Source organism: Microtus pennsylvanicus, chromosome 13 (genome assembly GCF_037038515.1).
Source record: "Microtus pennsylvanicus isolate mMicPen1 chromosome 13, mMicPen1.hap1, whole genome shotgun sequence".
NCBI classification, from domain to species: Eukaryota; Metazoa; Chordata; class Mammalia; order Rodentia; family Cricetidae; genus Microtus; species Microtus pennsylvanicus.
Window position 1 is genome coordinate 1191130 of NC_134591.1, and position 26291 is coordinate 1217420.

At 45.7% G+C, this 26291-nt stretch overlaps 1 protein-coding gene across 1 annotated transcript in view; it reads left to right on the forward strand.

The window, feature by feature from the left end:
- Snx30 (sorting nexin family member 30) overlaps window positions 1-26291 on the forward strand; it is a 113029-nt gene that overhangs the window by 81135 nt on the left and 5603 nt on the right. The window contains exons 4-8 of the mRNA XM_075944845.1: window positions 3224-3382; window positions 8747-8942; window positions 10128-10327; window positions 14959-15045; window positions 20683-20835. Coding sequence (XP_075800960.1) covers window positions 3224-3382; window positions 8747-8942; window positions 10128-10327; window positions 14959-15045; window positions 20683-20835 — 795 coding nt within the window. The remainder of the gene's footprint in view (window positions 1-3223; window positions 3383-8746; window positions 8943-10127; window positions 10328-14958; window positions 15046-20682; window positions 20836-26291) is intronic.

Consider the following 26291-nt stretch of genomic DNA (forward strand, 5'->3'; position numbering starts at 1 on the left):
TCAAAATTAAACCCTTACGTTTCCAATGGATTATTGTAATAATTTGCAAGTAGGATTTTTTGTAGATTCCAATATTTATCTGTACAAATATTTAGGGTGTTTGTTTTTGAGACAGGGACCTGTTACGTAGTTCACCCTAGCTGATATATCCCAGTATGGTCTCAGGTTTCTCTTGCCTTACTCTTCTGAATGTTGGGATTACATATGTGTATCATCGCATCCAAGTTCATTACAGTTTTGATTCATTTCCCAGGTAATTAAACGGGTATCTTTTCAGGTGTGCCTTGGCTGTTTGTAGGTTCTGGGAGAAATCACCAATATTATTGAGCTTCATCATCATCCCATTTGATCTTTTTTTTTTTTAAAAAAATGTGTTTTTAGATATTTTAAAACTCAAACACTTTATTTTATTGTATATAATCATTGTATGTGGTACTGTGGTATTAAGGATAGTTTTCTACAGATATATGTCCACTAAGCATATCTGCCTCTCCACCTCCGTTTAGTCCCCCATGTATGTATAAAATCTAGGAGCCACATCTGTGGTTAGTTATCTCCAGTGCTTGTAATTCAACATAACTCGTTTACAGCTGAAGACTCACTGTGTATATGGCACAGTTGCTCATCCATTCCTTCATTCAGTCCCTAGCTTAGCTGTTGTGAAGTGTCTGTGTGATACGCTGGCTTAGAGTCTCTCAGTCAGATACCAGTTGTATAACAAGGTTATTTAGCAGATCTACTTTCATTTTTTGTTTTTTTTTTTTTTACAGAGTTTATTCATGGGTTAAACAGTGATTAACTCTGAATCAACAATAATGCAAGGATTTTGCATTAAGGCAAGAAATAAAAGTTCTTCCCCTTGGTGTCATTTAACTAAGAGCGAGCCCTGGTTTGAATTCTCTACTTCATGTTCCCTGTTCCTTCAATCCTTTGTCGTATGATCTGAATCTGTGTCTGTCTGCAGGGTGTCTTTGTGAATCTGTCCCTGTGTCTGGATCTTCTGTCTGTGTGTCTGTGCTTAAATGAAGGGCTTTACTCTGTCTCTATTGAACAGCACATGAGAAAGAATGGGAGACCTTATGGAAATCTTTAACAGAGTTTTATGAGGGATTAAGCCACTGGCTCCAAACTACTCACATAACAAACAGTATTATAAATATTGTTTATCAATCAATATTCATAAATGTTGCTTTCAACCTTGGTAGTAGATTTTAGAAAGTTGCTTTCAATCTCTGTGTTTGCTGCTTTCAGCAAGTGATACCCATGCATTGTTCTGGGCCAGGGGCATGGAATTTAAGATTACAGCTACGAACTGGGCAGTGATGGCACATGTCGTTAATCCTAGCACTCCGGGAGGCAGAGGCGGGCAAATTTCCCGGTTCTAGTCCATTCTGGTCTACAGAGTCAGTCCCAGCACAGCCAAGGCTACACAGAGAAATCCTGTCTCAAAAAAACAAAGAACAATAAAAACAGAAAGCTCATAGCTGTGCTGTGCATTCGTTTAGACTGTAAACGGTGATCATATGAGAGATCCAAGGCAGTGAAGGATGAGTGTTCAGTTAAAGGGAGGCTAAACAGTTTGAGTACACAGTAGGCTAGCTGTCTGACTTACATGACCTCAAGGTGTTTTATTATTAATTCTGGCTGTGTGGTCCAGCAAACACTAGTTTCTTAGACTACAAGAGATAATTTTTAGAATATCTCATTGCCACAGTTATGTTCTTTGCTTTTGTCTTACTATAAAGACTTTGCTAGCCTAGAACTCAAGATCCACCTGCCTCTACCACCAGGAATGCTGGGATTAAAGATGTCTACTATCAAGGAAATCCAATTTTTAGTTTACTGAGGGGACCCCCCCGACACACACACACTGGTTTCCATAGTGAAGGAATTGGTGTATATTTCTACCAGCGGTAGGTAGATAAGGCTTCCCTCTGTCTACATTTTCACCAACATTTTTTTTGTCAGAACCCAGATATTTTTCAACTGTGCATAGCAGTCGTTTTTCCTCTGGGAGGCAGTAAGATCGACATATTTAGTCACTCATTTGAGCAAGCTACCAAGGAAATAAACAAAGCTCAAAGGTCCCTGGAAGAGTAACTAGTTTACATAGTTCAACAGTGTTGGCTCAAAGATTTATGATAGAAAAAGTTGAATAAGAGAAATAAGGAAAGTTACATTTCAATTACAAACCTAAAAGGAAAATAAAGATCGTCTTAAACTGTGTGAGTTTGCCCTCTTCCTTATTTCTGCATTTGAACTGGGAACAGAATCTTAAGCTATTTTAATAAATTTTTGTGTGCTTGATGTTGTTTGCCCCCCTTCCTTAGTGTGTGTCTGTGTGTATGTGTATGCATACGTGGGGAGTGTAGGTTCATGTGTGTGTCTGTGTGTACAAGTGTGTATGGAGGCCAGCCGTGGGTGTTGTTCCTCTGGCATTGTCTGCCCTTTCTTTTATTTTCATGTTCTTTATTTTATTTTATTTTGGACATGGAGTCTTCCACAGTCTAGGAGCTCACTGAATAGGCTAGGCTGTCTCCCCAGCCTTTGCTTTCTGGTCTTAGACTTTGTCTTCCATCTTTCTTCTTATAACATCTATGCATGTTTAAAGACAATCTACCTGTATTTTCTGGACAGATGTTGACTTCTCAGTAGTTCAGGGGCTGTGCTATAGTGGTTTGTTCTGTGCATATCAAACTGAGAGGATAGTTGGATTTGCTACATCTGTGTTTCCCAAAAATCTTTGTGTTGATGATAATATAAAGTCTAACACTTGGAAAAAGCACACACCTTTAATCCCAGCACTAAGTAGACAAAGGCAGGTGGATCTCTGAGTTCAAGACCAGCCTGGTCTACAGAGTGAGTTCCAGCACAGCCAAGACTACACAGAGAAACCCTGTGTTGGTAGAAAAAGATCTAACAGATTAAGAACTACTATACTTAGGCTAGAAATACAGTGCAGTTGGTAAAGTGCTCGGCGTAAAATGATATGGTAGGATATACCTGTAATCTCAGTGTGAAGTTGGAGTCCTGAGGAAAGAGCTCAAGGTCATCTTCAGATGAGTTTGAGACTAGGCTAGACTATGTGAGATCCTACCTCAAAAAAAAAAATAGGAAGAAAGACAAAAATAAGCAACAGCTTGTTCAGATAGGCAGTACATATTCATTAGCCCCGGGAGTTTTTCCTGCCCCATCTTGACTGCTCCGTTTCTCTCCATCTCAGCCGCTTCCTGAGAAGTTTGTGGTGAAAGGGGTCGTGGATCGTTTCTCAGAAGAGTTTGTGGAGACCAGAAGAAAAGCTCTGGATAAATTCCTAAAAAGGATTACGGATCACCCTGTGCTCTCTTTCAATGAACACTTCAATGTATTCCTCACTGCTAAGGTATGGGCAGAATTTTGTGTATTTCTCTGTAAATGATTATTATTGGGCTCCTTCTCAAACCACTGCTTTGCTCTTTCGCGAGCCGCTTCGGTGAGTAGTGCCCTGAGGTGGGCATCATAAGGTCTTCGACTTTGGGTGCCCGCGGCATTAGCATGTTTTCTGTTTTAGAATCCTAGAGGAGGACAGGCTGCCCCTTTGTCTTAGCAATAGAAGTCGGAATTTTTACTTGCCAGAAACAGAAGTGTCCTGTAGATGCTTCTTGGCAGTGTAGTAGGTGGGGCTTACCAACAGTAGGTACAAAAGCGGAAGGACAGTGTCCTTCGGGGCTGGAAGGATGCTGCAGTGGATCAGGTATTGGCCACAGAAGCCTCAGGAGCCAAATCTTCTCTCCAGGACCCACATAAGCTCCACAGGGTTACCCTCTGACCTCCGCATGCCACCCACATACCAAAGTACACATACACACACACTCAAAATAATGCATTATAAAAGTATTCTCCATAAGAACCTGTTGTACACACAAAGGTCCAGGAATGTTAAACATGCAGAGGCTTCTTCTCAAAGGAAGAATTACCTGTTTTCCACCCAGAAGGCTGAGCGTGGACACTGTTAACAACTTGGTGACCGTTTTACTGTCTGTGGAGGCAGATCTCACCCACTGTCTTAGGGTTTCTGTTGCTGTGAGACGACACCATGACTGTAGCAACTCTTATAAATGAAAACATTTAATTGGGGTTTAGTCCAGATGGGGTGGCATGCGGGCAGACAGAGTGATGGAGCTGAGAGTCCATTAGCAACAGGAAGTTGATTGAGATATTGGGTGGTATCTTGAGCATAGGAAATCCCAAAACCTGCCCCCACAGTGACACACTTCCTCCAACAAGGCCGTATCCGCTCTAACAAACCACACCTAGTAGTACCTCTCCCTGTGAGATTATGGGGGCCAATTACATTCAAACTACCACACCTACCCTTTGCTATAAAGGCAGACCTCATCCATATCACCCAAAATGTTTATCCCTCCCTAGCTCTCAGTTAATAGAACCCATCCTTAGGAGAGATGTTACGTGTACTTTATGGCCTCTATGCTACCTTGGTCAGAGACCACACCAGATTCGAGGCCTTTTAGTTGTAGAGCCAGCCCTCATGGTCACATGTCACATCCTAAGCTCTATTGTGGACCTGGAATTGGAATGATTGTTGCCTGGAAACTTTTTCCCTAACTGTACTGTGTTTTAAATATGCTGACAGTGAACCACCTGGCCTGAGACTCCCCAGGTCTGATCCAGATTGACGAAGTTAATCTGAGCCGAGTTTTCTTTCTCACCTCTTCCCTGCCTTGATACCTTCGGGCCCCCTCAAGAGCCCCTCAAGAAATAACTGTAGCTTCATTTCTCAGCCGAGGGAACTGAAGTTCAGAGAGATTCAGCCTGTTCATTTGGCATCTCTAGGACTTGAAACTGGGTCCTGTGGCTCTTAAGGCCTGATTCCCATCTGTACCACAAGGCCTGGACATTGCTTGCTGTTGGCAGAACTGACTGAAATCCGAGGCTCCACTCTTCCTACGCAGAAATGCGACACATGCCTGAGCATGTGTCATCTCCCTGGCATCCCAGTTAGCTACAGATTCCTGCATTCACGCCAGATGTAGAATGCTCTAGTTGACAAGGGTGTTGAGGTCTAAGTACTGTCCATTTCACGCTGTTAAAATTGCAGAGGCATGTGTGCAGATGGCAACTGCTAAAATTTAAGGCTTCTGGAAGAGTCTGTTTTCCACTCATGGAAACTTTCTGGCAAAGTCCTCTAAGCTTTTGTTTTTAACTTCCATGGATAGCAACCCATACAACAGCTCCCCCTACAGACTGAACATGTTTGATGTAAGCATTTCTCAGTGTACTAATACTTGGGTATGGTTCTCCCAAAGTGCACGTCAGTTCTCAGGGTGCAGGTCCTTTGTCCAGAAGCCCCAGGCTGTCCAGATTACTGAGTGTAGTGTGGGAGGGTTGTGTCTGATTCCTGTTCCTCAGGAGTCTGAGTGGAGAATGAGTGGGAGATCCTGTCTTGGAGAGAGATGAACCGAGAGTTCTGGGCTCACCAGTGTGACAACCCCTGACCCATGTGAGTGAGTGCAGGCGAGCAACCCTTAAACAGTTCTGCCTGGACGTGGTGTGGTGCACACTTGGGAGGTAGAAGCACAAGGACTGGGACAGGGTCATCCTCGGTTACATAGTGAATTGAAGACCAGCCTGGGATACACGAGCCCCTTTCTGAAGAAACAGAGAAGAAAGCCAGAACCAAAACAAACTGCAAGCCCATTTTAGTGTCACTTGCCAAACTAAACACACCAAATAGCCCGTTTGTTTGGGTTTTTGTGGGGTTTTTTTTGGTTGTTGTTGTTTGTTTGTTTTTTCTAAGACCAGGTTTCTCTGTGTAGCTTTGAAGCCTGTCTTGGAACTCGCTTTGTAGACCAGGCTGGCGTCAAACTCACAGAAGTCCTCCTGCCTCTGCTTCCTGAGTGCTGGGATTAAAGGTGTGCACTATCACACCCAGAAACCCATCTTTTCTTTTGAACTGTGATAAACTATATATAGCGTTAACCCTTTCTGAGTGGCCAGGCCAGGTTGCTATGCCAACACTCTCCAGAACTCTCCTAGGACTCTCCAGTCTTCCAAATCTGAAACTCTACTCCTGAGACAAGAGCTGCTTCTCTCCGTGTCACTCTTGTATGTTTTCCTTTGATGAAACTGTTGTGTGAAGAGTTGTCAGCAAACATCTGTTCCTCCGCCAGACAGGACATCAATGACTCCAAGGTCATGATTTCTCCCAAAGCCAAGCTCCACAAACCAGTGGGTTCTCGGAGTTTTGTTTACAGAGCCTGGGGAAGGAGTTACAAACAGGAGAAAGTACGACCACACCACACAACAGTCTCACTCCAGTGAACTTCCCTGTAGCTACGTAGATAAGTACTCCCTCCTGTTAAGCTGACTCCGACCACAGAGGAGACTTACCTACAGCTGAGAGGAGGTCGAGGAAGGAGTGACTGGGGTCTCAGTTAAGGGTTTGATGATCTTCCTTCTATGACTAGCAACAGGCCTGACCTGGGTGTCACGGCTGTCAGTTAACCTGGGAAGGCAGTGTTTTAGAACAGGGAGTGTGTCTGAGTCCATAGATGAGCATTTGCACAGACAATCCTCTTGGTGATGACATGCCCTTATCCCAAACTAGACATGTCACCAAGACGAAGCCTGTGGTGCTGGGAGGGTGTGAGGAAGTTCAGTGGGCTGGGTTTGGGCTGTGCCGATAGGTACCACTAATAATTTCATCCACTTGGTAGTTGACTTACCTGCGGCACATGAACTCAGCAACAGTGAGGCTTCAGTGACAGTCGTGAGGAAGTCTGGTGCCTTTGGGAATGTCAGGACATCAGGATAGGAGATGGAAGCTTTAGAATATTCTCCCAATTGCCTGACTGAGATGGAGAGGTGCTAGAGGGAATTACTGTTGTACTCAGGTGGGCATGGGCACTCTTGTCGTTCACCAGGTATTGGTTCTTTACAGGTCAGGTCATGAGAAAGCCATAGCCTAGCTCTAACCCCCCCCCCCCCATGAACTGGGAGTGATTGTTCTGTTTGTGTAGTGGTGTGGAAGAGACACCAGCATCTTCTGTAAATCCATCTCTGAAAGTGATGCAGGACAGCCTAAGATACATTTCAGTAATGGGAACAGGCTTGTTCCCCGATGGGCTCGTTACACTTCCAGTTTGTTACTGTTTTAAGACGGGGTCTCTGGTGGTTTGAATAAGAGTGGCCCACATTGGTTCCTGTATTTGAATGCTTGGTCATCAGAGTGAGAAGGATCGGGAGGTGTGGCCTTGTTAGGGGAGGTGTGTCACTGGAGGTGGGCTAGAGATTTCAAAAGCCCACACCAGGTCCAGTGGTCTGTCAGTCTGTTTGAGCTGCCCTGCCCAATAAATCAGGATTTCTCTCCTCTCTTGCCCTCCCCTCCTCTCCCTCTCTGCCAGTGGATCAGGATGTAGCTCTCAGCTACTTTTTCAGCACCAAGCATACTGCCATGTTCCCTGCTATGACAATGGACTAAACATCAGAAATTGTAAGCAGGTTCCAATTAAATGCTTTCTTTTATAAGAGTTGCCTTAGTCATGGTGTCTCTTCACAGCAATGGAGCAGTGACCATGATAGGGTCTCACTTTGTAGCCCATGCTAGCTCGAACTCCTGATCCTCATCCCTTAGCCTCCCAAGTGCTGGAATGATGGGCATGCACCACCAGCTCAGATATAAGAGCTTTTTGTTTGTTTGTTTGTTTGTTTGTTTGGTTGGTTGGTTGGTTGGTTGGTTGGTTGGTTGGTTGGTTTGGGGGACAGGGTCTTACTATATAGACTAAACTGGCCTTAAACTCACAGCTATCCACTTGCCTCTGCCTCCTGAGTAATGGAACCACAGATGCTGCACAGTCTATCTTTTTAAAGCTGCAGTATTTGAATACAAGAGGGTTAAAATCCCAACCCATTTCCCACTTTTGCTGACTCACAGAGTTTAAACCTCAGCTGAGTTTTCTAGCAGTGCTTCCGTTGTTTCTTCTCAGCGCCCTCCTTCTTCCCTCCACCTTCCTTATGTGGCTCTAGTTGAGTCTGAGTGTGTGAATGGAATAAATCTTTGGGCATTTAATTTTGTGCTAAGACAGCATGAGGCATTTTTACCAAAGATTTTACAAAAGTTGTGTTAGAAAGAGTGTTGTGTTTAAAAACAGGATGTAGTAAAGACAGGGTGTAGATTAGACTAGAGGATCTAGGGCCCCACCATGTTGACAGAGAATCCGGACATGAGCATATGGATGTGAGTCTGGGGTCTGTGGTAGAGTGCTGTTCCCAAGCTGCCATCGTATCAGAGCAGCTGTGACTATTGATGTCCATCATAGAAGGCCAGGCATGTGTGTGCCGGGCACTTCATCCTGCCCACACCCTCTTTCACTTCACAGCCAGCTGGTCTTGGCAGATGCTACTGTGTATAGACTCTGGAAGTTTAGCTGAGGGAGGCTGTCCATATTTGTGGCTATGGGTCTGTCGTCATCCATGCGGGGGTGAGACACCTGCACTCTGTAAGTAAGCTCAGTTAGGTCCCTGACTCCTCACTTTGAACTTTGGACTTGTACTTTGGTTTGCCCTATAAGAGTAGGTAGATGTTTATCTTGCCTCCCAATGGAAAGAGTTCCCACAGTGGGGCTATCGTGTGCATGCGGCCCTAACAGCCCTGCTTTCTAGTACTTCCGTTTCCAATGAGACACGGCTTCTGGAGCTGTTTCCTTAGCCCTGGCCACTTGACCAAATGGTACTTTGTCATCTGCAGGACCTGAATGCCTATAAGAAGCAGGGAATGGCACTGCTGAGCAGAATGGGGGAGTCAGTCAAGCACGTCACAGGCGGCTATAAGCTGAGGAGTCGGCCTCTGGAGTTTGCAGCCATCGGCGACTACTTAGACACTTTTGCACTCAAACTGGGAACCATTGACCGGATAGCCCAGCGGATCATCAAAGAAGAAATAGGTGAGCCCTTTGTTGAGACTAGTGGTGCCCAGAGTGATGGGGATGGCGTTCATACATACCGGGCTGAAGCAGCCTGTAGAAATGCCGCAGTGGCAGAACCAGGCCTTGTTCTGCTTGAAAACCACACACAGAGAGGGAGGGGCTGGTTGTGACTAGAATGGAGTTTTGTCCTGCACTCAGCATGGTGCTTTCCCATGCTCTCCATCCACAGGAATAAACTTAGCAGAGAGGTGGTGTGGGCATCCATGTTTGCCAAGGTTATGACCCAGTAAACTTTTGAACTCCTTCACTATGCCCTGCTTCTCTTCACACCCTCTTCTGTCCTTGTCACCGCCACTGCTTGTCTACCCGTCTCCTGTCATGGCCACCTGATTAGCCACATCCCGGTACAGTGGGGCAGTTTGTCCCCTCATACAGATATAGGCCAGACATATCAGAACAATGGTGTCACGCAGGCCTTTTAAAACACGCGTCAGTTACTGTCAATTGCTAATAGTTAAACACAGCAACCACATTTTGTCAAAACTGGCAAGAATCCTGGTGACAAAGAAAGGGCCAGATTTACCCTGTAGGGGTGAAAAATATTTTTTTTCTTCTTCCCTGGAACCACTGATAGGACTGTTGAGTGAGAGACTGCGTCTGCCTATCTGAGATCACATCTCTTCCAGCAAGGTGTCATCTTGTTTCTCCATTGTGAATGATTTTTTTTTTCTTTTAAAAAGATCCCACTGCTGGGTACTAAAGACATGACTCAGATTAAGAGCACTTGTCGCTCTTGCAGAGGACCTGGATTCAGTTCTAGAACCTGTGGACTCACAACCATCTATAACTCCAGTTCCAGGGGATCCGAGGCCCTCTGAACCTTTATGAAAGTCTTCCCACATTGCTTTGTAAGATGTTGCACTTGCAGCACAGGAAGAGGTGATTATTTTCAAAGTTCCTTGGGTTTACTCTTAGTCACTTTCCCATGTAAGGCATTTTGGTTCCTGTTAACAAGAATCCTAGATGTTTGGATGTTAGTAATTTGCAATAGCTTTGAGAAATCAAAAACATTGTTAGGAATGTATTACACTTAAAGGAAGGCATGCCCAGGAAAGAGAACAGCCAAGGCTGTGCACCCAGTTCCTAACTCAGTCATACACTGAGAGCTCCCAGCTAGATTCCAAGTGGCTTCTCTTCCTATAGAGTACCTCGTAGAGCTGAGGGAGTATGGGCCTGTGTATTCCACGTGGAGCGCCTTGGAAGGTGAACTGTCGGAGCCCCTGGAAGGTGTGTCGGCCTGCATTGGGAACTGCTCCACGGCCTTGGAAGAGCTGACTGATGATGTAACAGAGGAGTTTCTACCAGTGCTCAGGGAATACATTCTGTACTCAGACTCCATGAAGGTAAACTGGCTTGCTTTCTGTGCAGCGTCAAGTGCATGTGGTATCTGTCCATGTCTGTGGTCCGGAAGACTGACGCCACAGACAGACAGACAGAACGTGTGGTGAACAGAGGGTGGGAATTCAGTGGAAGAAAAGATCGGTGTTCTCATACTGAGGAATGCGATGCTGTGGGAGAAGGAGTTAAATAACTTTGGGAATTTTTTTTTTTCCGAGACAGGGTTTCTCTGTAGTTTTTGGAACCTGTCCTGGAGCTAGCTCTTGTAGACCAGGCTGGCCTCGAACTCACAAAGATCCTCCTGACTCTGCCTCCCACGTGCTGGGATTAAAGGCGTGTGCCACCATTGCCCAGCTAACTTTGGGAATTAAAAACATGATTTGTTGGGGCTGAACACATGGCCCAGTGATTAAGAGCACTGGCTTCTCTTCCAAAGGATCCAGGTTCAATTCCCAGCACCCACATGACTTCTTAGAATTGTTTGTAGATCCAATCCCAGGAATCCACTTCTAGTCTCCTCAGGCAGCAGGCACTTGTGTGGTGCACAGGCAAAGCATCCATACACATAAAAAATAGTTAATTAAAAAAGCACATGATTTGTTAAATAAAATTTGTAAAGTTGGAAAATGTGGTTGAGGAAATCTTAGAAAGCAAGACCAGAAAGTTGGAAACTAAAACCCAGCTGCAGATGTGCCAAAACTGGGGCCGAAGGGGAGCGAGTGAGTGGCGGTGAGCACTAATCTCAAGGCTCAGCATCCTTTGAGGAACTCCTGGCTGGGGGAACGGGGGGATAACCAAGGGAAGGAAATTAAGAAAGAGATAATACAAGAAAATCTCCCAAATCTGAAGATACAAATCTTTTCATTAAAAAGAATGTGCACCTCAGATATCTATGCTCCTACAGTCAAGTAAAAATATATCATTACAACTGCAAAAAACTAAAGCCGAGGACTGGATATCAGTGGAACACTCGACTAACGTGCTTGAAAATCTAGGTTCAACTCTCAGCACTGGGGAAGAATCGTGGACAGTTACTGGGCTGGGGAGATGGCTGGGTGCAGGGAGTTGTTTGGATAAGCCAGGTGTGGCTATAGCATCTGTAACCACAGTGCTGAGTGGTGATGGGGGTGGCAGAGACAGGAGCATTACTGGGACTTGACAGATGGTTATTAGTCTAGGTGCAAAAAACCTATAAACTCCAGGTCTGTGAGAGACCTTGTCTCAAGATCTGAGGAGAATAATGTGGAGCCTGATAGAGGGAGACACCAGTGTCCTTTCTGGGCTCTATGTGCATGAACATAGGTATGCGATGAAACACACATACACAGGTATTTTAGAAAACGGTTTCTCACTATGGTCTCATATCCAGTACTGCTCAAATTGTCTCACACAATTTTTATAGTCCTCCCTCCAAAACCCATCAGAATATATATATTTTCATTGAAAGGTTTAAATATTTTAAAATTTCTTTCCATCTTTTTCCTCACAATTCTCTTGTTAAAAGTGAAAACTGAACTGAGCCCTTAGCCTTCTCTTCATCTGAGCAGAAAACCAGTGAAGTTCCAGATTATCAGGACAGCTTAAAATCCTGCTGAAGTGCTCTTCCTCTGAAAGTGGCAAGAGAAGTTCTGTCCTTCACATCCTCAGTCCTTCCCATATTCGTCCCCGTTTTACTTTTCCTTCGTACTGCTTACTTGTTTGTTGTTCGTCTCTTGTCTGGCATGGAAGCTCCATGAAGGCAAAACTGTTTTGTTCTCTGCCCCTAGATTGATGGATCTTGATGCTGAGAGGCAGAAGTGGGGGAGAAAGCTAGTGTTGCCTAGAGAGGCTCAGGTGGCTTGTGTTTGTTCTTTGGAGGCAGGGTACCTCTCTGTAGATGGAGCTTCTTGACTCTTTCATCCCCATATGAACCCTCTCTAATAGCCATAAGCTGGCTTGACCAACCGTACTCCAGAGACTGTTTGGAGTGGCGAGCCATCCTTAACATGGCCGGCACTATGTAGAGGGCTCCCCTTAGAAGATGCTCAACCTTCAGCATGGCTGGGTTGTTGGGCTGTGAAACCCTAAACAGAAGATGATGGACACTGAGTTGCTGCCGTCCTGTTACCCAGTAGTGGGACTTCAGACAGGCTCTGCACAGTCACCATGCCATGTCTCCTCATTTAGACAATAGGCTCTATGTCCTTTGCCTCCGCCCGTTTGTCAGGAGCCTTTTATGCTATCCCGTAATTCTGGGATGCAAGCCCAGATCCGCCCCCCTCCCAACTCTGCTCCTGAAGAGAGCATCCCATTTGCTCCAGGCGAGGTTGGGTGGCAGAGACTTGGACAGAGAGCAACCCAGACTACTGGATCTGAGCTTCTCTTGCCCTCTTTGTGGGATGGGTTGAGTAGTTAGTTGCCCTCTAGACTATGGTAGCCATCTAGGGTGCATGAATCTTCTCTCACTTCCCTCCTCTCAAGGGTCTTGGCATCCTCAACTAGAGACATAATAAAAACAGGGAGAGAAAACCACACACTGGGTTGGCAGCCCAAGGCATTTTCTCAGGAACATTGATTCTCAGATGCTGGTCACACCAACAGTACATGTCTGTGCGACTTGAATCCTTGAAATGCTAGACTGGAAATGCCTGCTTTTCCCAGTAAGATGTGCAGCGTTCTGTAAAGGGGAGTGCGTGGACGCTGGATGGGACGCCGCCACTCCCACAGACAGTATCGTATGTTTAGTTCTCCTGGGCGGAGAGGATGATTTTCAGTGCTCCTGGTACCAGGCAGGTAGATGTAGACTGCAGCCTAGGCTTTGTGAAATCAGAAATCCTAGGTTCTTGTTACCTTCCTTTGTCTTGTGTTATAGATTTAGCCTGTTCAGTGTGGTAGCCACTGTCATATATAATTATTTTCTTAACTTTAAATTTAAAGAAAGAAAGAAAACTTCAGGGCTGGAGAAATGACTCAATGCTGCTTTTACAGAGGACACAAATTATGGTTCCACCGCCCACATCCGGTGCTCACAACTGTCCATAACTCAGGCATCTGACACCTCTGCTCTTGCAAGAGCAGGAACCTGCGCTCTCTCTCTGTCTCTCTGTCCTCTGTCTCTCTGTCTCTCTCTCTCTCTCTCTCTCTCTCTCTCTCTCTCTCTCTCTCTCTCTCTCTCTCTCTCTCTCTCTCATACACGCACACACACACACACATGAACACAAATCCATTACTTCACTCACATGAGCCACATGTCATGTCAAGTACTCGATAGGCAGATGTTAAAGAACATTCCCATCGCAACAGAAGGCTCCATTGGAGACATTCGTGAGTGTGGGGAGTGAACATCAGAGCCCTTAGGAGAAAGATGACCAGCCCACCTGGAGGACAAATGGTTGCAGAGTACATGTTCTTCAAAGTAAATTCTCCAGTAGAAGACTTAGGGCTCCCGGTGTGGATGTTTCCCTTTAGAAAATGGGCTGTAGAGAACCTTCAGGCATTTAGTTACTCGGAGCTTGGGACACATCCTCAGGGGTACCAAGTGCCTCACACTTAGTCCAGAAATGGGTTCTTCCTGCCCTGACTCCATGCTGTGATGGAAGGTCCCTGTGTAGAATCTGTGATTAGAAATTGTCTAGGTAACTTGTTGCTTCTGAGTCAGTGGGTAAGAAGGCTCTTACCATATGTGGTTTGCCAGTTTTTATTATTCCAGAAAAAGGTTCAGGGGAAGAACTGAGATGTGCTTTTTTTGTTTTATTTTTTCTACAAGCTCTTGTGTCTGGCACTGTAGGGATAAGATTGGAGGAAGGGAAGTGAGTTGGGGCAGAGTCTCACGGTGTTACTCACTGTCCGGTACTACTTGTTGGTGTGTCGCCTCTTCCTCCCAGGTCGACTGTCACTGAGCCCGTTTGCTGCTCTCCAGGGACTCAGAACTCTTGTACATCCAGCCTTATATGCATCAGGACCTTTTCCAGATTGAACCCTCAGAGGAGAACTGAGCCTCTGCATCCTCTACCTGACCCAAAATAGAGAATAAACAAGTGGCAAATCAACACCAGGGATCAGCCCGGCAGACTAAGGCGTCAAGAAATCTGTAATTACTCTGTAATGGAGTGACGGTAGCTGGCTAGTGAGTTCCTGAAAATTGCTGAGAACAGGTTTAGATGCTCTCACCACAAAAAACGAGCATGAGGTGATATCTGCTAATTAGCTCAGCTTAGCCACATCATAATATGCATGTATTTTAGAGCAATTCATACACAATAAATGAATATGTATAGTTTTTGTCAATTATATAAATTAATAATTACAATTAAGAACTATTTTGACTGTTCTTTTTCCCCTGAACCCAGAGACTGCCCTGCATTTAAGCGTAGAGCTAAGCATCTGCCAACGTTCTCTGTACGCAGAGGCTGAGGCCTCTGGGCAGTGTGGCGATGGGTGCACGTTCCCCTACTTGCTCTTCCCAAAATCTGTTGCTGTCAACATCTGGTGTTCTTCCCTGGAGAGCCCCATCTCCAGGATTGGTTGTCCTTCCTCCCCTCCTCCTTTCCTCAGAAACTGGTGTTAAGTGCGGCTTTTGGAGCATAATCCCTGTCCCGGGTTGGGAGTTGGAGAGCCCTTTGCAGACTGTTAACATGTTTCTCTCTGCCTTCCACAGAATGTATTGAAGAAGAGGGACCAAGTTCAGGCTGAGTACGAAGCCAAACTGGAAGCTGTGGCTCTGAGAAAGGAAGATCGTCCCAAGGTCAGGCCAGCCCCCAACAAAGGCTGGGCGGAAAGCTGCAGGCTCCCACTGATGCTGTTGCGATCTTGCCACTACAGATATATTGTTCTCTTTGCTTGTTTTTGATTAGAATTTGCAGTGGTATTCACAGAAGGGGTGGGGATTATTAGAAAGATAATAGTAGGGACCAATGTTCAGGCAGATAATTGAACATCGAAACTAGTCATTTATCCACCCCTCCCTGGAATAGATTTGGAGATTTTTTTTTTTTTTGATTTTTTGAGACAGGGTTTCTCTGTGGTTTTGGTTCCTGTCCTGGAACTAGCTCTTGTAGACCAGGCTGGCCTTGAACTCACAGAGATCCTCCCGCCCCTGCCTCCCGAGTGCTGGGATTAAAGGCGTGCGCCACCACCGCCCGGGCAGATTTGGAGATTTTGAAACCCAGACTTCAGAGATAACACTCCTTGACTTTGTGTGTGTCTTTAAAACAAATGTTTCACATGATACTGCACTACTAATCTGTCCCAAAGAGGAGGCAGTATTCTTATCCCATTCCGTCACAGAACAGTTCTGTGAACTGCTTAGCATGTCAGATGCAGATGTACAGAAATGTTTCTGTACCCAGTATGCCATCATAGCAAGCACAGGTGCATGTCTCTCGTGTTGATTAATGTGTCATTATAGTGATCAATGGGAACTAGCCAACTCCCAAATAATGACGTGGAGATTTCTTATAATTATGAAAGTAAGGCCTATAGCTTAGGCTTGATCCTAACTAGCTCTAACTTAGCCCATTTATATTAATCTACATTCTACCACATGGCATTACCCCTCTTCCATCTTGACCCTCCTGTTTCCTCACAGTATCTCCTGTGTGCCTCTTCCTTTCTCTCCCCAGAAATCCTCCTGCCTCGCTATTGGCCATTCAGCTTTTTATTACAATAATCACAGCAATACATCTTCACACGGTGTAAAATTTCCCACATTTCCCCCTTTTGTCTAAATAAAAAGGAAAGGTTGCAACTCTAACACAGTAAAACTATATACATTAAGAACAATTATTAGGTAAGAATTATATTCATGAGGCTGGAAGGATGGCTCAGCAGTTAAGAGCACTGACTGTCCTCCCAGAGGTCCTGAGTTCAATTCCCAGCAACCACATGATGGCTCACAGCCATAATGAGATCTGGTGCCCTCTTCTGGCCTATAAGAATACATGCAGACAGAACACTGTATATGTAATAAATAATTAAATCTTTTAAAAAATGCAACATGTCTTTAAAAAAAAGAATTATATCCACAATGTCCAGTTCATTTGTATTTGGCAAATTTGGAGAGGCTACTGTATTTCTATTCAATCTTAGTGAGTCTAAAATTTTATACCTATACCACTTTCTATCATAACTTGTATTATGATCCTAAAAATATCTTTTTAGACCTTAAAACATAGTTTTGATTGTTAGAGGAGGTCACTTGTTTGTTTCCTGGCTGCTCAGACCCGAAATAATTACACAAAACTGTATTAATTAAAACACTGCTTGGCCAATCACTTAAGCATATTGCTGGCTAGGTCTAATATATTAAAATTATTTTATATTTTATCATGAAGCTCCTGGTTTACTGGCAAGGTTCTGGCCTGTCTGTCTCCTGCTCCATGGCTTCTCCCTGGCTCCGCCTGCTCTTTTCTCTGTCCGCTTGGAATTCCCGCCTTGTCCGCTTCTGCACTATAATAGGCCCAAAGCAGCTTTATTATTCATTAACCAATAAAAGCAACACATATAAAGAAGGACTTCCCACATCATTTGATAAACAACTTAAGCTTTTATGTTTTCAGCCTTAAAAAACGGTATACCTATAATGTAAGGTTTTTTTCTGAATTTGGTAACAAGGAAAACTGTAAAACTATAAATATCTAGTCCTCAACCCCATCAAAGACCCAAGAAGGATAAAATATTACTTGAGTAAACAGGAAGTGTAGAGTGAACAACTTCTAAAATTATAGAAACAGCAGAGAACTTTGGCTTGGTCACCCAAGGTTCCTCTGTAATGGTGGGGCATCTGTCTTCAGCCTACAGGCCTAGATTATCTGACAGACTTTTCTGTGAAACAGGAATTTTGAAGGACTGTCCTACCTTGTCTTGGCTAAGTTTTGTTTGTTACTCATTTTCTTTTGTTCCCTGCTTGTCCAACCTGGACAGCATACTGTCAGCAGTTGAGGCAAGGGTAGTTTTTTGCCCAAATGGCTAGCTTTTCTACATTGAAATCAAACTCTATATGGAGGTTCTTAGATGCCCATTATCCTTTTTTGAAGTAGATTGGTGCTGTCAGGAGCAGACATGCCTCACTGTCACGAAAAGCTTTATGTTATTAAAGCATTTTAAATGTTATATTCTGTAGACCTTTGAAGTGCTTTTTTAAAACCATCTATCTTTTTAAAATATACCTCTGACCTTGACAACATACCTAGCATAATTAAAAGTTTGATTGTTATAGATGACTAAGTACTAACCTGTCTTTATTATCCTAAATTAGCTTTCAAGGACTAAAACTTTACATTATATATTTAACTAAGCTGCATAAGTATAATACCTTAAGCAAGAGTAGAAACATAAATTCAGTATAACAAGAATAATCTTAAATCTGTATCAAAATACAAAAATCCATATCAATATAAGATATTTGAGGGTAGTAGTTGTTCAAAAGTAGATTCAACAATCCACCCTTTTATTCTATCATTTCTATACTATATCCACCCTTTTCCTTTCAGAAAGACATCCCTGAATCTAATCTTCCTTTAGCTTTTTTTCTAACCATTACTAATAACAACTTGTAACCAGGACCCCAAGTGATGTCAAACATCCATAAACCACCAAATGACCAAAACTTACCCACCCTTCCTCTTGGGAATGTAAGTGTTATGCTCTGCTTCCTTGTCTGGGGGCAAAGGCATCTTTAGGGGACGCTGAGAGAATTAGGGTGATGGCCAAGTCCTGGGAGAGCTCGTCTGAAGAGTCTGACGCCATTCTGAGAGACTAGATCACGTGGGCTGCTTGTCTCTATTGGTATCTGGTCCTGTTTTTCTGAAAACACCAACTTTTAATGTAAGTGAAGATTGTGCTTCCATTTCCCAGCCACCCAGACCCAAATAACCACACAGGAACTGTATTAATTATATAGAAACACTATTTGGCCGATGGCTTGGACATATTTCATAGCAGCTCTTACACCTTAAATTAACCAATCTATCAATCTGTGTATTGCCACGAGGGTGTGGCCTACCTATAAGGTTCTGGCATCTTTCTCCTTCAACAGCTACATGGCGTCCTTTTGACTCCACCTGCTCTATATATCTCTGTTCGGATTTCCTGCCTGACTTTATTCTGCCTTGCCATAGGCGAAAGCAGCTTCTTTATTAACTAAGAGTAATAAAAACATATTCACATGTACAAAGGGGAATCCCACATTATTTTAAAGATAGCATGTATGTATATTAACACAAGTATGGAATGTACAGTGTGCACAAGACAGTTAAAGATGACTTTTTTGTTTTATGTTTTGCAGGAAAAGGGCTTTTGTTAACTTTATAAGTTTGTTTAGAATGTAGAACCAAACCTCTCTTCATGTCATATGAAAGGAAGGCATGAGAACTCTGTAGCCGGCAAAATGTATCAGTCTCCTCCGGTCTCAGAGCTGCTCCCACAGTAGAGGGATCAGCATATGTCACCTGTCCTGTAGTCTTTCCTGGTTTCTTTCTTCATGTCTGTAGCTATGAATTGTAGGAGGTCTCCCCCAATCATATTTGATCTTCATTAATTTTAAAGAGAGCCATACTTTTTGTTTCCTGTTAAAACAAATCCATACCCCCACACACACACACACACAACCTAACATGTCCTGACTTCCATTCTGAAGCTAAGACTTCCCTAAGGTACATAGAGTGGTTTAGTTCAGCCGTTCTTCATAATCCAGTGTCTCCGTTGCCATTTGCTCATCAATATTCAAAAAATCTAAAGTCAACAAAACATTCCAGATCCAGAGGCCCCGTGTGTTTCCCATCTCTACGTGTCTTTTTTCTTCTATATTACTCTCTCTTTAAAGACTTTACTATTTTTAAACTATTTTTTTCCTATGACCATCTATACCTATTTTTTACTGTATCTGTTTAAAGTTTTTCTCTGTCTGGATCACTTCACTGCATGCCTGCAGCCTTCTGTGACCCTGTGAGCCAAGCTTTAAACCCATTGTGCAGCTCCTCACATGGTACTGGCTGACTCAAGCCTGCAGGCTGCGACCAGGAACTGCGTCTCTGTACACCTTGGCCAGCCTGAGAGACTGTAGGGCCAAGAAGCCATGTCTGGCTCTGTGTTTGTGTGCTTGGAACCTTTTTCAAAAGCTTTCTCAGGTCCTGTGTGGATATTCAAGCCCCCATGCTATCACACCTGAGCCTTCTCTGAAAGACTTTCTTACCAGACATGGAGGAGCCTTTGTGGGAACAACAGCTTACTCTTGATTCAGACATTTTTGCCATCTGGGGCCTTAGCAGGTGACTCAGCCCCCAGTCTTTTGAATCTTATGATAGAAAACATCCAACCATTTTCCTTGGATATTGCCATCCCAATGTCTGTCAGACACAAGGAGCATGACTAACAATAAGGAATACTAGATGTTACTCATCAGTTAGTTGTCAAAAAAAAAAACACAAACAAGAAACAGCCACAGTGTCACCTCCCTGCAAACCTGGGTGTCAGATGTCAGCATCCCTGTCCCTGCCATGTCTGCATTTCTGGTGGGTAGAAACTGGCTCTCCATGGTTACTCCTGTAACTTGGGGACATTTGTGCTCATTGCTCTGTGGACTTAAAACCTTGAAAGTCTCATTTGTTTTTGGCAAGTGTTGACCTAGCTTGGCATGTTAAGCCCTGACCACTATATGGGCCCAATGCAGCACTTGAGATAAAACTGAAAAATCTGACTTTGGAAAACCATCATGACCAGGAGGCCCTCGCTAACCCTGTGGGATAAGTGCAACTCCCTGCAGCAAAGTGAAGGCCATGAATCCCAGGGGACACACTTCCTTTGGAGAAAGTCTTCCTAAACTAAGAAATACTTGAAGCCACCTCCTATTATTATGCTTCAAATTCTTTTGATACCGCAACGATTTTCCTTCCGTTCTCGGACTTTCTGATTCTCTGCCACCTAGAATGCAGAAGTAACCCGGTTTATTTATGATGTGGAGTTTAGAGGAGGGAGCTGGCTGGTAGCTTCGTTTTTACAGTTAACTCAGATGCGTGAGGAAAGGCATCCGGTGATCCAAGAAACCCCGGAACGATGCAGGACTGTGCGCAGAAACTGCTGCTGTATGTACAAAGTCTGCCCCGTTTGTCAGCATGGAAGCGTAAATCCTAACAGGATCCCTGGTCTCTACTTGATTGCAGGGATTTTCTTTCCCATTTGCAGATGGAGACAGAGGAGTGGTTTCCCGTGTGTCTCTGCTCTGTTAACGGGTGGGATGATGTTTGCGTTTTGCAAACACTTCCAAGCCTCTGCTTTCCAGGGACACTTTAATTTAGCACTTTGGCTCCCTACAAATGTTTGAAGAGTAATTCACAGTAGGAGAAACCAATTGTACTTAAAAGCCACGGGTCTCTTTCCACTCCAGGTGCCAGCAGACGTGGAGAGGTGCCAGGACAGGATGGAGTGCTTCAATGCTGACCTTAAGGCTGACGTGGAGAGGTGGCAGGACAGCAAGCGACAGGACTTCCGGCAGCTGCTCGTGGGCTTGGCTGACAAGAATATCCAGTATTATGAGAAGGTGAGAAGCAGCCCATGCCACTGTGGTTTCTAGAGGCCAGAGCCTTTCGTGGGGGGGTGGGTCTTCCAGAAACCCCAAAGCATGATCCTCCTGGTCCCATCCCTAACTTGCGTGTGAGCTATCCTGAGCGCCCTGGCCGAGCAGGGCTGAGTTTCGAAGCAGAGAGGCAGTTCTCATGCATGCCTCTTACACACTGCTGGAGTACACGTGTGGCTGCTTCCCAGAGCCAGTGAGACCAGCACATGGGTACCCCCAGTTTATGGAGGCTTTGGGGTTCCACATAAAGTTTTCTTTATTTTCACTATGCCATGGACCCCCTTTAGTCATCTGCTGATAGACATCTTATTAAGACCTTGTTTGTTTTTAATACTCTTTTTAAATACCTGAAATAAAGCTGTATGGAATTAGACAGGAAAGCAATGCTATTAGGAGAGTTTTTATTCTTGCATCCTCTTGACCTGTGGACCTCAGGTTAAACATTTCTATTCACACACACACACACACACACACACACACACACACAGGATGGGAGGGTACGAGAGAGAGGCCCATCTCCTCAAATCAAGGTTCACGCCTAATGTATCTAATTTGAAGTCGTTTCTGGTAGTGAGTCTTGTCTTTTGTACACTACACTTAGAGTTAAACAATGGCCTAAGTTCAGTTGGAATAACTTGTGGCCTTGAAGTTGAGCTGTTGGAGCCAGGACAGCCTCTCTCCTGTGGAAGGTGATAGGGACAGGCATATCTCCTAGCCTAAGACGCGTCCTTGGCCTAGGCTGTGGTAGAGGCTTTGATAATTGTGGCGACTGCTTTTAGATGGTATGCCTGTACTTTTCCCGGCTTACCAAAGGAAAACCAAGGAAATACAGCTGAGAGTTGGGGGAGATGGGTGCCCTCCATCTTTACCTGCCTTTTCTCTGGAGTGCGTTGTTTCTGAACTGGATCGTCCCTGGATAATGGGCCAGCTCATTAAATTGAACTCCATCATGGCCACAAGGTGTGGGCATCGGAGGAAAGCCTGAGGGAGTGAGGGCCTGAGTGTGTGAGGGCCTGAGGGAGTGAGGGCCTGAGTGTGTGTGAGGGCCTGAGTGTGTGTGTGTGTGAGGGCCTGAGTGTGTGTGTGAGGGCCTGAGTGTGTGTGTGAGGGCCTGAGTGTGTGTGTGAGGGCCTGAGTGTGTGTGTGAGGGCCTGAGTGTGTGTGTGAGGGCCTGAGTGTGTATGTGAGGGCCTGAGTGTGTGTGTGAGGGCCTGAGTGTGTGTGTGAGGGCCTGAGTGTGTGTGTGAGGGCCTGAGTGTGTGTGTGAGGGCCTGAGTGTGTATGTGAGGGCCTGAGTGTGTGTGTGAGGGCCTGAGTGTGTGTGTGAGGGCCTGAGTGTGTATGTGAGGGCCTGAGTGTGTGTGTGAGGGCCTGAGTGTGTGTGTGAGGGCCTGAGTGTGTGTGTGAGGGCCTGAGTGTGTGTGTGAGGGCCTGAGTGTGTGTGTGAGGGCCTGAGTGTGTATGTGAGGGCCTGAGTGTGTGTGTGAGGGCCTGAGTGTGTGTGTGAGGGCCTGAGTGTGTATGTGAGGGCCTGAGTGTGTGTGTGAGGGCCTGAGTGTGTGTGTGAGGGCCTGAGTGTGTGTGTGAGGGCCTGAGTGTGTGTGTGAGGGCCTGAGTGTGTGTGTGAGGGCCTGAGTGTGTGTGTGAGGGCCTGAGTGTGTGTGTGAGGGCCTGAGTGTGTATGTGAGGGCCTGAGTGTGTATGTGAGGGCCTGAGTGTGTGTGTGAGGGCCTGAGTGTGTGTGTGAGGGCCTGAGTGTGTGTGTGAGGGCCTGAGTGTGTATGTGTGAGGGCCTGAGTGTGTGTGTGAGGGTCTGAGTGTATGTGTGAGGGCCTGAGTGTGTGTATGTGTGAGGGCCTGAGTGTGTGTGTGAGGGCCTGAGTGTGTGTGTGAGGGCCTGAGTGTGTATGTGAGGGCCTGAGTGTGTGTGTGAGGGCCTGAGTGTGTGTGTGAGGGCCTGAGTGTGTATGTGAGGGCCTGAGTGTGTATGTGAGGGCCTGAGTGTGTATGTGAGGGCCTGAGTGTGTGTGTGAGGGCCTGAGTGTGTGTGTGAGGGCCTGAGTGTGTGTGTGAGGGCCTGAGTGTGTGTGTGAGGGCCTGAGTGTGTATGTGTGAGGGCCTGAGTGTGTGTGTGAGGGCCTGAGTGTGTGTGTGAGGGCCTGAGTGTGTGAGGGCCTGAGGGAGTGAGGGCCTGAGTGTGTATGTGAGGGCCTGAGTGTGTGTGTGAGGGCCTGAGTGTGTGTGTGTGTGAGGGCCTGAGTGTGTGTGTGAGGGCCTGAGTGTGTGTGTGAGGGCCTGAGTGTGTATGTGAGGGCCTGAGTGTGTGTGTGAGGGCCTGAGTGTGTGTGTGAGGGCCTGAGTGTGTGTGTGAGGGCCTGAGTGTGTGTGTGAGGGCCTGAGTGTGTGTGTGAGGGCCTGAGTGTGTATGTGAGGGCCTGAGTGTGTATGTGAGGGCCTGAGTGTGTATGTGAGGGCCTGAGTGTGTATGTGAGGGCCTGAGTGTGTGTGTGAGGGCCTGAGTGTGTGTATGTGTGAGGGCCTGAGTGTGTGTGTGAGGGCCTGAGTGTGTATGTGAGGGCCTGAGTGTGTATGTGAGGGCCTGAGTGTGTGTGTGAGGGTCTAAGTGTGTATGTGAGGGCCTGAGTGTGTGTATGTGAGGGCCTGAGTGTGTGTATGTGTGAGGGCCTGAGTGTGTGTGTGAGGGCCTGAGTGTGTGTGTGAGGGCCTAAGTGTGTGTGTGAGGGCCTGAGTGTGTATGTGAGGGCCTGAGTGTGTATTTGAGGGCCTGAGTGTGTGTGTGAGGGCCTGAGTGTATATGTGAGGGTCTGAGTGTGTGTGAGGGCCTGAGTGTGTGTGTGAGGGCCTGAGTGTGTGTGTGAGGGCCTGAGTGTATGTGTGAGGGCCTGAGTGTGTATGTGAGGGCCTGAGTGTGTGTGTGAGGGCCTAAGTGTGTGAGGGCCTGAGTGTGTATGTGAGGGCCTGAGTGTGTATGTGAGGGCCTGAGTGTGTATGTGAGGGCCTGAGTGTGTATGTGAGGGCCTGAGTGTGTATGTGAGGGCCTGAGTGTGTGTGTGAGGGCCTGAGTGTGTGTGTGTGAGGGCCTGAGTGTGTGTGTGAGGGCCTGAGTGTGTGTGTGAGGGTCTGAGTGTGTGTGTGTGAGGGCCTGAGTGTGTGTGTGTGTGAGGGCCTGAGTGAGTGAGTGTCTGAGTGAATATGTGTTGTGGACCCATTTCGAGGCCTCCAAGGCCTCTGGCCCATGGGAAACCAGCAAATCCAGGCTGCAGAGGGATAGTAGAGCTTCCTAGGGTCTGAGTGTGAGTGTTTCTGAACAACTGATCAGGATGTTGCAAAGACTGGAATTGTAGCGTCCTCCTTCCAGGTGTTTATAGCCTGAGACTACTGCTACAGAGATCTACAGATACGAGCTAATCCCTCTCCCTATGTGGAACCTAATAAACTCATTGAGGTTCCATGTTGCTGGCAGTAGGAGCCCTCTATCAGAGTGATCCCAGCTTTGCTGCATGTGTGTCTGTATGTCTGTCCTTCTTTGTCACCCCTAGTCAGGGTTCCAGGACCCCAGCCATGTGTTCATGTCAACTGATGTGACAAAGATTTTATGATTTTCAATTTAAAGCTAAAGAAACCAATACTCACAGAGGTTTAAAAAGTCCCCCCAAGGTGACCCGCCCTTTGAGTACCAAACTACAAGCATCTAACTGACAGAACCGTAGTTTGGATTGTCCTCACACACAATCAGAAACAGCCTTGCTTCCTACAAGATGCTTCTCCTGCTGGCTCATCTCTCTTGTTCTTGATTTATAAATGTAATCATTTTTTTTATGGAATGATTATGAAGATAAAGTAAAATGCTCATTCAGGTTTCCAGAACATACTCAGCATTTGGCAAATAGTCAATAAAAATTACCTTGCTGTTCTTCCTTCCCAGTCTAAAAGCAGCCAGGTTCAGTGCCTCCATCATGCTGTTGTGGGTGAATCTGCCAGCTCTAAAATCCCAGAATGCAAACTCGGGTCTATGCCTGTTTCTTCCCATTGTACCATAAATAGGGTAACGATCTTGAGGCCTGGTCTAGGCTTCTACATGTATTTGACATTTTTTCCTGTACTCTTTTGTGTGCAAAGGATTGTTTACAAAGTTGATAAATAGCAGGATTTGCACAGCCCTCTAGGCATCCTCAGTCTATCAGTGGGCAGGGAAGACCAGTCTATGGAAGTCACATTTATTCTGATCCTTAGAGCCAAAGGTCTGACAAACGTGTACTGTAGGCAAAGGGTACAACATACACAAGGTCCCTGAGCAAGAAAAGAGATGACACATTTGAGGACCAAAGTGAAAGTTTGATCAGTCATGATTCCTTTTGGGACATGCAGAGAGAGCCTTGTAGATAGGAGAGTTTGGAATCCTATGGCCTTCAGGGTCATTACTGGAACAAGCTCCTGAGGCCGCCTAGGCTTTCTGTATTTAGGACAGGCTTGAGTCGTCCAGGAAGAAGTTTCACCACTCCTCTTTCTGCCTGGCCTGATGCCTCCCTCCTCCCTCCCACCTCTGCAGTACTCCTCCCCAGGTGACTCAGCATACAGTCCTCCTTTACCCCAAGGCTGTCTGTTACAGAGGCTTTTCAGAGGGAGAATGTGGCTGCTGAGCCAGCCACTCTCAGAGGCAGTGCCCAAGTCTTCTAAATTCTTGGCCTGTCACAAGGGCCTGGAATGAAGAGAAAGGATTATCGGTTTGTATTTATGTTCTGACTACAAACTGTGTAACAGCGAATATAAAATACATAACAGTGTATGGGTCTAATTAAACCTGGTAGTTGGGCCAGTGAGATTGCTTACTTGCTGCCAAGCCTGACAGCCTGGAACCCACGCGGTGGAAGGAGAGAACTGACCCCTTAAGGTTGTCCTGACATCCATACAAATGTCATGGTACATGTACCCCACCTTCACATAAACAGAAATAACTGTAGGAATTGTTGGACTCCTTTCTCTCCATTCTGTGGGGAGATCTAAGAGTGACATAAACAAGCAACCCAAACTTCAGGATGGTGAATCAGAGCAGGTTTTCCACCCACCCTGACTCAGGTGGCTGGGTTTTCATGTTTACATCCTTGTACAAGCCCCACCCAAGCCTCCAACAGTGTCTCCATGGGTGCTCAGAACCGGTGTCCTCATCAGGAGTTTCCTGCCTGGTCTAGTGTTTGCTTAGTCGAAGGAAAGATTTTCTTAGAATCCATGTCCACTCCCTGGGTGTAGGCTTCACACTCTCACGAATGCATGCAAGCCTTGGAAGGACATTGTTCTTTCATAAAGATGGGGTGACACATTCCAGACAAACACTTGTCACTTCCTCTGTTGATAATAGTATTGACAACACAGGTAGGTGCCACTGGACAAAAGTGACCCAG